Here is a 12891-nt window from a genome sequence, read left to right as displayed (position 1 = left end):
ATATGAAACTCTTTCTAGAGATGACCTAGGTTTGGTTCCTAGCACCCACATGGTGGCTTACAACCACCAGTAGTACCTCCAACTCTAGGGGATCTGACACCCGCTTCTGGCCTCCATGGGCAATAGGGACACATGTGGTACACAAACATACATGCAGGCAAATATGCCCATACATATAAAATAAAAATAACAACAACCTTCTGAATAGACCAACAAGCAACAAAACAGAAAATGCAGACAGAAGGTGCCTGGGGTAGTCAATGGTCACTGTTACTACCACCAAATCTTTATTTATGTTCTCCCCTTTGAGAAGTTTTAAAGGTCCTAAGTCTTCTCGCAGCGGAATTAAGCTTCTAAACTTAGTTTAGGGTTATAACCCCTGATCATAATCTGTTACAATCTTACCACCACCACCCTCCACATATTCTACTTTACAACGAACAGGCCTGCTGGCCATTCCAAGAACAGCCCAGGGTCCCCTGCCTCCTTTCTGGCTGTGGATGGGATACTTCTGATTGTCCATTTCCCCTTCCTCCCTCCACATCCGCAAATATCACACCAGGTTCCCCGCTAGCCCTGGCTCCAGACTACAGCTGTACTTTGCCTGTGCTTCCACAGACTTCTCAGCTTCATGAAGATTCTCATCTGATTGACACTAATTGTTTCCTCACACCTCTCTCAGGAATCATTTAGGGTCAGGCTAAAGGTACTGTACCCTTGTGTCTTTGTATTGCCTAATACCTATATATTAAGTCTGATAACTTCAATAAAGTTCTGGTAATTCTACTATTCTACAATGCAAAATAATTGGGGAAAACTCTGATTCATGCTCATCTAATATTATACTGATAAACTAATTAAATTAATATTAAATTAAATATAAGAATTTATGCCAAATTTTGTAAAAGAATAACTTAAACATGAACTTAGGAAATATTAAACAACATGATGCTGCTTCACTAATCACATCAAACTTGGCCGAATCATCCCAAATTGAAGCAGAAAAGGTGACAGGGATTTCAATTTTGACTCTATTTTGTTTGGTTTATTAAGGTAGTCACATGCTGCCCAGCCCAGCTCTGTATTTCCTATACAGTCCAGGATGGTCTTGAATGCCTGATCCTTCTGCTCTACCTCTCAAGGGCTAGAATTACAAGCATTTCAACTCTTAACAAACTCGAAATTATTAATAAAATATAGGAAAAATAATTTTTACCTTTCTGAATTAAATTATCATAAATATATACACAATATATTCCACATACTTATTTTAAATTGTTACAAATTTAACTACCCTAACACAAACAGCTCATTTCCTATTACAAAACCAGTTGTAGAGATAAGTAAAGTTATAACTAACTAACTTAGAATAACAGGTATACATAAAACACTGGCAGGCCTCCATGGACCCAAACCCATCTTGCAAGGAACTCAAGCCTCGCTATTTTGCTCTCTATAACAGAATGTCTCTTCAAGTGACTGATGGAGAAGACGGAGAATTTCACTGTGAAAGCCATTTGGGAATGCCTGGCAGCTGTGCCAGAAAGAGCTCCACAGATCTTGGTGAGAAGATCATCCCAGAGGGAGAGCAATTCAGCTTGGAATTTTTCTTTGTGCCATTTGTTTCAAGTAGATATAATCTGTAGTACAGTCGTGATACATGAAGAATGAAGCAGCATACTGAAATTATTTCACATTTAATTCGTTTCTTTCTAACCAAAATAATTAGCCTCACAGAACAAAGACATTTTCTCTGTCTGCATACCCACAAGTCATTGAGGCCAGACACTAAAAGACACAAGACCCTTCAGATGCTTGTGCCATACTTTTCTGTACTGAGGCAATAATGTAATGATGATATGTAAATAAGGAATGTTTAAAAGGTGCATTAACTTGCAAAAGCCATTATGGAACAAATGAGATCTGTGTAGCAGACTAAAAAGGTGTTGAAAGAGTTAGTGTGCTTGTGATGGTACTAATCTTGGAAAGTAACTTGGACAGGATGATCTAGCTTATGAAACACACCTATGAAAGGCCCTGCTAGATGTCTTCACATTCTATAAAGCAACACAGTAACATATCAGGCTAGAGCCTATCAAAAACAACACAGAAACTCAATATATGGCTCCTACTTATCCTAGAATTAGCAGAATTTCTCTTCTAGATGAAGGAAATTAAGTACTAGAGAAAAGACAAGGCCTTGACAGTTGAAATTTGATGAAAGAACAGGATTAGACTACCCTCTAGTGGAAACTCAAGAGAACTCACCATACCCAGTACTTTTTTTCACTAGACCCCACTAACTTAAACTCAAATTCACCCTTTGTCTCAGATGCCTACAGCTCAAAGCACTCCTTCTACTTCAGCCTCCAAAATACTGGTATTATAGGTATGAAAAGCCATGCCTAGCAACGATAATACAGTACTTTCAAACTCATATTTCTTAGTTGTTATTTTTAAATATTATGTTGTTTAAAAAGTGCAGTAAGAACTATGCAGCCCTTCAAACATTTTTCAATGCACAGACACTGTTTATCCTGTCATATTTAGATAAACATTTTTACAGACAAGTCCCATGTAACACAGACTAGCCTCGAATGTGCTATGAAGCAGAGGATGACTGAACTTCTGATCCTCCTGTCTCTCCCTCCCAAGTGCTAGGGTACAGTATGCACCACCACTGTGGATGGATGCCATGCTGCAGGTCAAACAGGGCTTCCTGCATGCTAAGTAAGCACTTTACCAACTGAGCTAAGCCCCAGCCCTCATCTTCCAACATTTAAAGTAATGGTTTTGTAGGCCAATCTAAACTACACAGTATCCACCTTTTGACACAGAAAAAAAATGACTCTGTAAACTTGCAATGGTTAGACAAACTGCTAGTAGAATGTCCATACCCTCATGTTCCAGACTTCTTCCAGACCCAGAAATAGACATGCCAGGCATGTGCTATGTGGCTTGACATTTGTCATATCACTTAACCCTGCAACTATCCTATCAAGCAGCATAGTTATCCCTCAGTATCCCTGAGGGACTGGTTCCCAAAGCCCCATGGCTGCCAAAATCTTTGAATACCAAAGTCCCTTACCTTAAATCAGCTCTATATTATTTAAAATGCCTAATACAATATAGAAAGTATTATGTGAATACCTTGTACTCTATTGTTTAGGAAATTACAAGATTGAAAACAAACCTGCATATGTATTTATTATGAACAATTTTAAATGAATATTTTCTATATGCACTTGGATGAATCTACAGATGCAAAACCCACAGACATAAGGGCCAATTGTATTCTGAGCCTCATTTGCAGATAGAGGCTGAAGCAAGGAGCATTTGAGAAACCTAGAGAGAGAATTTCAGAGCTGTGAGTTCATATTCACTATTTTTGACTTTCCAGTATACTTTTATCATTTATTTCCTAAATTGTAGTCTTACCAGTAAATATCAGTTAAACAGGCATTTGTAAGCTAGATGGACCACATCCTATAAAAAGAAATCAATATGAATGGATTACCCTTTGTTACTTAACAATTCCTGAAGGACTTAGATTCCAATACCTCAATTTATTAAGCCCCAGGATAGCACAGTTAAAAGCACCATCAAAGGTCTTAAATTGCTCACAAAATACAAATTTCTTACTCTTATAAGACAGACCATCCAGGAAACAAAGCAAGACAAAAAAATGTAAGAAGCCTGGAAAATAGAAAGAGCGAGTAGACAGAGTATTATATACAACCAAGCCATGAAAAAAAAAAAAAGAAAAGTCAAGGTTGGTCTGAGAAGACAGCTCACTGGATAAAGAACTTTCTGTGAAAGAGTGGGGACCTAGACTCTGATCTCCAGAACCTATTTCAAAAAGCCAGATGCTGTAGTCCACCTCTGTAACAACAGGACTGCTACAGGGGAATGAGCAGTAGACACCAGTGAGTCACCTGAGGATCACAGGCCAGCTGATCTGACACATATGACAGGGAGGAACAGAGATTCTCCTCAAACAAGGAAGAAAATGAGAAAAGACACTGAAGGCTAGCCTCTGACCTCCATATGCACACCATAGCATGCATACACACAAAGGGATGTAGGCAGAGGAGGGCAGACGGGGACACATAATAAAAAAAAAAAAATCAAAGTTAAGGTCAGCTACTACTTTCTTCTAAGTTGCTTTTAATTTTTATTATTGTTTAACTAGTTAAGTCTTGTGAGGTTATACCTAAGTATCTAGGTTATGGTAGGACATATAATATTTTGAAGCTATCAAAAAGGTAATTCAATTGTGTATGAATTATCATTTAAAACACCAAGCACTTCCAGAATCTAAGAATTATGTCCAAGCTCGTTGAATATTAATTTCTAAAGCACATTAATTGACACAAACACTTTTTAAAAGCTATTCCATAAAATCCAGCTTCATAAAGCTTCCATTATGATATCAGCACTGATTCTATGAAATTGAGTTGTTTAGAATGGGAAAGGATCTTCACCAACCCCACATCAGACAGAGGGCTGACCTCCAAAATATACTCAGAACTTAAGAAATCGGTCATCAAAAGAACAAATAATTCAATAAAAAAATAGGGTACAGATCTAAACAGAAAACTCTCAACAGATGAATCTTAAATGGCTGAAAGACACTTATAAGGAAATGTTCAACATCCTTAGCCATCAGAGAAACGCAAATCAAATCAACTCTGAGATTCCATCTTACACCGGTAAGAATGGCCAAGATCAAAAACACTGATGACAGCTTATGTTGGAGAGGATGTGGTGTAAGGGGGATGCTCTGCCATTGCTGGTGGAAGTGCAAACTGGTACAGTTTGCCATTTTGGAAATCAGTATGGCGATTTCTCAGAAAATCAGGAAATAATCTACCTCGAGACACCACTTTTGGGTAGATACCCAAAGGATGCTCAATCATAACCACAAGGACATGTGCTCAACTATGTTCACAGTAGCCATATTTGTCATAGCCAAAACCTAGAAACAACCTAAATGCCCTCGACTGAAGAGTGGATAAAGAAGATGTGGTACATTTACACAATAGAGTACTACACAGCAGAAAAATGACATTTTGAAATTTGCAGGCAAATGGATGGAGCTAGAAAACATCATATTGAGTGAGGTAACCCAGACCTAGAAAGACAAATATAGTATGTACTCACTCATAAGTGACTTTTAGATATAAAGCAAAGGAAAACCAGCCTACAATTCACAATCCCAGAGAACCTAGACAACAAAGAAGACCTTAAGAGAGACATACATGGATCTGACCTACATGGGAAGTAGAAAAAGACAAGATCTCCTGAGTATATTGGGAGCATGGAGATCATAGGAGAGGGTAGAAGGGAAGAGGGAGGAAGGGAGGAGAGCAGAGAAAATATAGAGCTCAATAAAAACAATTTAAAAATTCAGAAAACAACAACAAAAAAAAAGAAATTGAGTTGTTTAGACAAAAGTCTCACAATTTCAAAACATCATTCTTTGAGCATAGTCTAGGTTGACAAGATGCTAGTTCACACAGTCATCCACTATGTGTTGGGGGAGGCTTCATTTTGTTAAGGCATGGTTTATTCTGTAGCTCAGGCTTGTGTGGAATTCACTACATAGCCCAGGATGGTGATCCTTCCTCAGCCTCTCAGTCATTCAATATCTCTAGCCCAAACATACAACATATTATTTAAGAAAGAGTTAGGTTGCATGCACTTCTCAAATAAAAGTAACTATAAAAATAATAATCGTAACAGAATGTATTCAATGAGTAAAGTGTTAGTATTAAACACAGAACAACTACAATGAGAATTTATTCTCCTTTGGGGGAAAAAAGGTACAATTACTATAAAACAATAAAAATCAAGTGACTGGGAGAGGTTCAAGCAGGTAAGCTAAAAGGAAATGGTAAAAATGGCAATGTCTACCAGTTAGAAGGACTGTTAACATCAATGAGAATCAACAGAAACAAGCAATGCAGACAGAGGGCTACAGATCACAGAAGTTGTACGTTTCTCCTTAGAGTCAGAAGCTCTTTTCTATGTCATACTTTCAGGAATGACACCAGCCCCAGAAGACCTTTGTAAGGACCCAGGACACAAAGACCATGAGCCATCATCCCACTCCTCACCATCCAGAGGGTTGCTGTGTGCTAACGTCATACTAACTGTGAGAACCTGAGCCAGGCACAGCCTCTCCCAGCCTTTGTTTCTCTGCACAGAGAGCAGGGATGGTAAAGGCTACATTCACAGGGCTCTCAGAGAACTAAAATGGGCTCTGTAAAGTCCCTAAGAAGCTCTTCATCTTGTAGATGCTCAACGCTGGCCAATAAACAGCATTCCAATAGGTTCTGTCTACTTAGACACAAAACACTGCTTTATGATTCACTAATGAATCCCTCTGCCAGTCTGTTGAGGACTGCAGCAAAAGACAGACTGTGAAAAACAGGAGCAAAGATAATCCCGCCTCTATGAAACTAGATGAAGTTATTAGTTCAAGAAGTTCATTTTCTGTGCATGCAGTTCCTACTTCCCACTTTCATACAACCTTGAGCATAAGTGCAAAACAATGTTGAATAAAAATTTAAAAAGGGAGCCACAATCTTGGCCTGGGCAGCTTCACTGGCTCCATATACCAGCCTAAAAATAAAGTCACTAGAGCTGACAGATCACTGAAACTAAGGTGGTGACTTGCCCTTGGCATGATGACTCTCCCTCTGCCTTACCCCTAACCCCATATACAACTTCCCCTTCCACTTTCATGTCACACACACAGGTTTCCCATATGAGAAAAAATATGTGACACTTTGTCTTTCTCTCTCCCCAGAAAGAGAAAGGAGGGACATTAAGGAGGGTTGTGAGGCATAAATGTAAAGAGATTACAAAACACGTATACAGAATATCATGACGAAACCTGTTGTTTTGTATGCTGACTAAACTCAGTAAGGCAACTCAAGGGTTCCACCTCCCTGTCCCTGCCCTGCAGAGTTAACTTTGGAACGACTATTCCACTTGATTTTTTTATTTGTATTTCTTTACAATCTTTTCTATCTATAAAATCATTAAGAAATAAATGATGTTCCATTTTAGAATTAAAATAAATTACAATTTAGAATTTAAAAAGTAAAGCCAATTGTGATATTTACATTGTTCTAATTTTTCCCTTTGGGAGCAGTGAACCACAAAATTACCCTCAAGGGTATGTGTATCAAACACAACAGATTAATTCTCTGCATATAAACCCATCCAAATGAAAAAGTGACAAAAATGAGTTTCCACAAAGTTCCAATGCAGCCAAACAGGCACACGAACTCTTCTGATCTTATGTCTACAATCTGCTGGGTAAAATACTGTAAGACATGAAAAATACCATGAGTCTTTGAAAGCCTAAACTTTCAAAGCGATATTTGGAGTATATTCTCCAGCCAGGACACAGTTACTATAGAACCCTTTTATTTTTCTACTTTACTTTTAAACAAAAAGACCTAATGTTTTATACAAAGTCTTGAGTAACTCAAAAATAGACATGGCCTAGAAAGATGACTCAGTCAGTATAATGCTTATAGCTGAAACATGAGGACCAGGCCTGAGTTGGATCCCCAATACATACATATAAACATACATAATGCCAAACATGGTAGCTTGCTTCTAATCACAGCACTGAGGAGGCAGAGACAGGCAGATCCCTGGGGCCCACTTACTGACTTATCAGTAAACCCACATCACAATGATAGACATCACCTCTTTTGTTGTTTTTTTTTTCTTTTTTTAATTTGGGTTTTTATTTGTTTTTGTTTTGTTTTGTTGAGACAACAATTCTCTGTGTAGCCCTGGCTGCCCTGGAACTAACTATGTAGACCAAATGGCCTCAAACTCTGAAGTCTAACTGCCTCGGTCTCCACAGGGCTGGGGTTAAAAGTGTGCAACATTATCTCAAAAGCAAAGCAAAACACCCCAATAGCTTCCAAGGAACAACAACCCCGGTTATTCCCAGGTCCTTCATGTGCATAAACAACTACATATAAAAATGTGGGCACACATACACAAGGGCACACATACAAAGATCAAGAAAACTAATAAATACTGCTTCCTTAACTGACTGAAGGCAGAAAAGCATTAGTGAAAAATTTTAGAAATGAATTTCTATTTTCTGTATAATCAAACTATGAGAATAAGAATGCACTATTAAAGTGTTAGCTAAGAATTTGGTGAATTCTGAGAAAGCTTTGAAACAGCACCAAGTCGATTGAAACTGCTATCACTCTCACGTCACACTTACCCAGGCTTGCCATCAAGGACTCCAAGTCCTGGAGGAGAGCTGGCAGCTGCTGCAGCTGCTCCTGCAGCTCTGACAGACTGGTCCTCTTCTTCTCCCAATGGGCAGAGAGCATGACCACCTCGCTGTCCACCAGCTGCAACACAGACCAGTAGGGGCTCAGAGAAAACACATCTCAATAGAAGTGACAGTTAGCATGCAGAGGCCCAGCCAGTTTGTCTTTAGCAACCCTTCATGGTCTACAGATGTCAGTTATCATCCCACTCCTCACCACCCAGAGGGTTGCTGTGTGCTAACGTCATACTAACTGTGAGAACCTGAGCCAGGCACAGCCTCTCCCAGCCTTTGTTTCTCTGCACAGAGAGCAGGGATGGTAAAGGCTACATTCACAGGGCTCTCAGAGAACTAAAATGGGCTCTGTAAAGTCCCTAAGAAGCTCTTCATCTTGTAGGTGCTCAACATTTTCTAGAGCTTTTTTTTTTCATTTTCTTTCTTTTCTTTTTATCTTAGAAAGGAAGCAATTTAAGATTCTGTAAAACAACCTCAAACTGCTGCTGTATCAGGGATCTTAACCAAAAGAAGAAAAGTTTAAAAATAAACTGATTACTTCTAAGTATACTTTGTTTTTAAGGATACTGTTCATTAGAAAATTCATACCTAAAAAAAGACAAAAAAAACAAACAAAAAAACACACACACACACACAAACTACTAACAACCACCACAAAAAAAAAATAACAGGGAGGACCAGTCAATTGGTGGCACATGCCTTTAATCCCAGCACTTGGGAGGCAGAGGCAGGAGGATCTCTGCGAGTTCGAGGCCAGCCTGTTCTACAGAGCAAGTTCCAAGACACACACAATAACATACACACACCAAAAAAATTAAACCAAACAAACAAACAAAACCCCCCAAAAAAGAAAAAGAAAGAAAACATATAGAGAAACAAATCAAAAACATGATTTACAGGTAATTACTTGTTTTATAAAATCCTTTTATTAGGTAAGGTCTTTAATGCTTTGTGAATTCCCTACAATCAACTTATATTCAAACAAAACATTTCCTACACGGAGCAAGGAAAATGATTCTGTACAGGAGGAACTACTGAGGCAACTGACCAACTCTAGAAAAGCAGGAAGCTTGAGGCTGACTAGGAAGGACTGAGGTACAGAAGGTCTGAGACCTGGATTAGTCTATGGAAGACCAAAGATAATAACAGACTTTCTGTTTTAAAACACTTAGGAAGCCGGAGATAGGCGGCAAGGATAAGACAAAAGAATAAGGAAGCAGTCTGCTTTTAAAACATGACCCAAATAAGTAAACTGTGACAAGTATTCTCTGAGCAATAAAAAAAAAAAGGCTGTAAAATCTACTACAAATGAAAGAAATGTATTTGAATTTTAGAGAGAACAGTTTATATTTCCCAAGTTAAGATTCTTCAAGAGGTAGAATATGAATAAAACAGGTAAGAATTTTAGAGGGAAAATATGTCAAAATAAGGCAGAAAATTAATTGTATGTGGTAGTAGATTGTTATTTGTTTACTTTTTTTAATAAGATTTAGACAACATCTCAAAATATAGCTCAGAATGGCCCGGAAGTTGTAGCCATCAGTCTTTCTACCTTAACCTCTAGAGGAGGTGCTGGGATTACAGGGTGTCACTCCAGCTGATGTGTTCTTGAGTAAATGTACTGCATCTCCCTAGTGCTCCCTAGCACACACCTGGTGCATAACCCATCCCTTAGACGGTGCTGGAAGGTGACACCAGGTTTTTCACAAATGCACTTCATTCACTGTGTCACCATGGTTGGACTCCTGATCCTGGGACTCCAGAATTCCCAACTCAGCTCCTGGATAGCTGAGGTCACAGGCTGTACCGCCACTGTCCCTAGCTTCATTAGTTACATATATTCAAAGTGCCAATATCAACAGGTTTTATTAAAAATTTTCTAAAAGTAGCTTATCTGCTGGGCCCTGTGTCACACACTGGAAATGGAACGATAAACATACAGGAAAGAAAACACTGTTCTCTTGAGCATACTTTGGTATCGGGTCTCTCAAATTAGCTGAGCTTCGGATTTTAAGACTTAAAAATGCAAAAACAAAACAAAATTCACAGGACTGACTAAAGAAGTAGTTAAAATATTTTGCCTGGTACATGGCATAATCTTTATAAAGCATTATAAATCTTACCTTGATTTATTAAATAACTCGAAAAGTCTAAAATAAGTAAGTTTTAGATAATAACCATTTCTTACCAAAAATTAAAGTATAATGTATTTAGATATTAAAGCTTAACAATGGTTTATTTAATTTACACTTTACATAAAACTAAAAATTATATTCTGCATTTAGAACATAAGAGGTATATGTGTAGAAAGAATATAACAGAATGCACTGAAGTATTTTAATATAAGAGAGAGGCTGAACGACTGTCAGAAATCACAGATAATATAAATGATACTAACACATTCTGAGCACCTGCTATAGGCCAGATTCTGTGTTAAGCAATTTAGATACATTATCTTATTTAAATGACATCTTGTATGTCCTTCAAAGGCTTGAATGCTAACAGCTTATGTGGAGTAGTTGGGAGACAGTGGAACATTTAGTAGGTGGGGCTGAGCATGACAAAACTAAGCTACCATGGTATAGTGATATTTTGTTTGTGCTTTAACAAATAAGGCTTTCCAGAAGATCAGAGTGCAGAGCTAAGCCATTAGAGGCCAGGGAGTGGTGGCATGCACACACCTTTAATCCCAGGACTTGGGAGACACAGGCAGTTAGATCTATGTTAGTTCAAGGCCACCCTGGGCTGCACAAGATTGAAGCTGCCTAAAAGAGAAACAGCTCACACAGGTGATTCCAGCACTAGGGAGGTGGAGACAGGAGTTATGATATGGCTGGGCAGAGAGAGGAATGTAAGACGGGAGGAGACAGGAGTTCAGGGCAGTCTGAGGTCTGGCGGAGACAGATGGACTCTGGAGATGCAGTCCGAGGACAGGATCGCCCCTTCGGTCTGAACATTGGTAGAGGTAAAAGAACTCTCTAGCCAGGTGGTGGTGCAAACCTTTAACCCCAGCACTTGGGAGGAAAAGACAAGTGGATCTTTGTGAGTTTGAGGCCAGCCTGGTCTACAAGCAAGTTCCATGACAGGTTTCAAAGCTACACAGAGAAATCCTATCTTTAAAAAAAAATCCCAACTCTCTAGTGGCTGGCTGCTCTGTTTCTCTGATCTTCAGTATTAGCCCTATATCTGACTCTGGGTTTTTAGTAATAACACCAATTAGAATTTGAACTACACTGTAGGCATGTCCTTCAAAGGATTTTAGAATCCCAGCTTCTTTCTTTGGGTCATACTCCTGGGCTACAGTGAGATGAACACAGTTCCTCCACCAAATGCTCCACAACATGACACCATTTTATGGATAGAGAAAGACAGAGACTAGGTTGTTTGTGTAAGACTAAAACAGATTAATGCACTAAAGACGAGAAACAGAATCTCTTTTAGCTATCCTGGAACTCGCTTTGTAGACCAGGCTGGCCTTGAACTCACAGAACTCACCTCTGTCTCCCAAGTGCAGGGATTAAAGGCGTGTACTACCATGCCCAGTGAGAAACAGTTTCTAGCCTGTACCCCGGAACAGAAAATGCAGCCCAAACAGGGAAGAGAAAGTCTCACTCAGCTTACTCCACACATCAAACTGCTGAATAAAACCATGACTCTTAAAGAGTCCTGAAGGTAAGCAACTATTTCACCATAACAGGAATCAAAAGCAAACACTACAAGACTAGCTTTGGAAACCACCACGGAAACCTAACTAACCCTTAAATCACTTTTTTTTTTTTTTTTTTGGTTTTTCGAGACAGGGTTTCTCTGTGGTTTTGTTTTTTTAATTTATTTATTTATTAAAGATTTCTGCCTCCTCCCCGCCACCGCCTCCCATTTCCCTCCCCCTCCCCCATCAAGTCCCCCTCCCTCATCAGCTCGAAGAGCAACCAGGGTTCCCTGACCTGTGGGAAGTCCAAGGACCACCAACCTCCATCCACGTCTAGTAAGGTGAGCATCCAAACTGCCTAGGCTCCTTTGGAGCCTGTCCTGGAACTAGCTCTTGTAGACCAGGCTGGTCTCGAACTCACAGAGATCCGCCTGCCTCTGACTCCTGAGTGCTGGGATTAAAGGCATGCGCCACCACCACCCGGCCCCCTTAAGTCACTTTTAACTACTCAGCTGTAAATTGTTAAGGAGTGAAATTAAAAAAACAAACAAAAAACCAACTGCTTAGACAAAGTTTAAACAACCAAATTACCACTGACTGCTTGCTTTATTAGGTAGGCCACAGGTAAGAATATGCCCTAGGGGGAAAGACTGCTCAGCAGTTAAGAGCACTGGCCCCTATTCTATGGAACCAGGTTCAACCCCAATACCCACATGGCAGTCCACAAATGAACTCCTGTTCCAGAGGAAACAACACCCTCATCTGGCCTTCACAGCACCAGAAACACGTGTGATGTATATACATATATGCAGGCTAAACACTCATATTTGTAAACTAATAATACATTTTTTAAAGACTGTGCTCTAGAAATAATTATAAAATAATTTCTTGAACAAGACTGAAGTGCCCA

General features: G+C 39.2%; 1 protein-coding gene across 4 annotated transcripts in view; it reads right to left on the bottom strand.

Moving 5' to 3' along the window:
* The window catches only part of Dtnbp1 (dystrobrevin binding protein 1), a 104616-nt gene that overhangs the window by 70343 nt on the left and 21382 nt on the right, over window positions 1–12891 (bottom strand). For all 4 annotated transcript variants that reach the window (XM_075969779.1, XM_075969776.1, XM_075969775.1 and 1 more), the window contains one exon: window positions 8267–8399. In XM_075969779.1, coding sequence (XP_075825894.1) covers window positions 8267–8399 — 133 coding nt within the window. The remainder of the gene's footprint in view (window positions 1–8266; window positions 8400–12891) is intronic.

Source organism: Microtus pennsylvanicus, chromosome 4 (genome assembly GCF_037038515.1).
Source record: "Microtus pennsylvanicus isolate mMicPen1 chromosome 4, mMicPen1.hap1, whole genome shotgun sequence".
NCBI lineage: Eukaryota > Metazoa > Chordata > Mammalia > Rodentia > Cricetidae > Microtus > Microtus pennsylvanicus.
The sequence above is the reverse complement of the archived record's forward strand: the minus strand, read 5'-3'. Positions and strand labels throughout refer to the sequence as shown.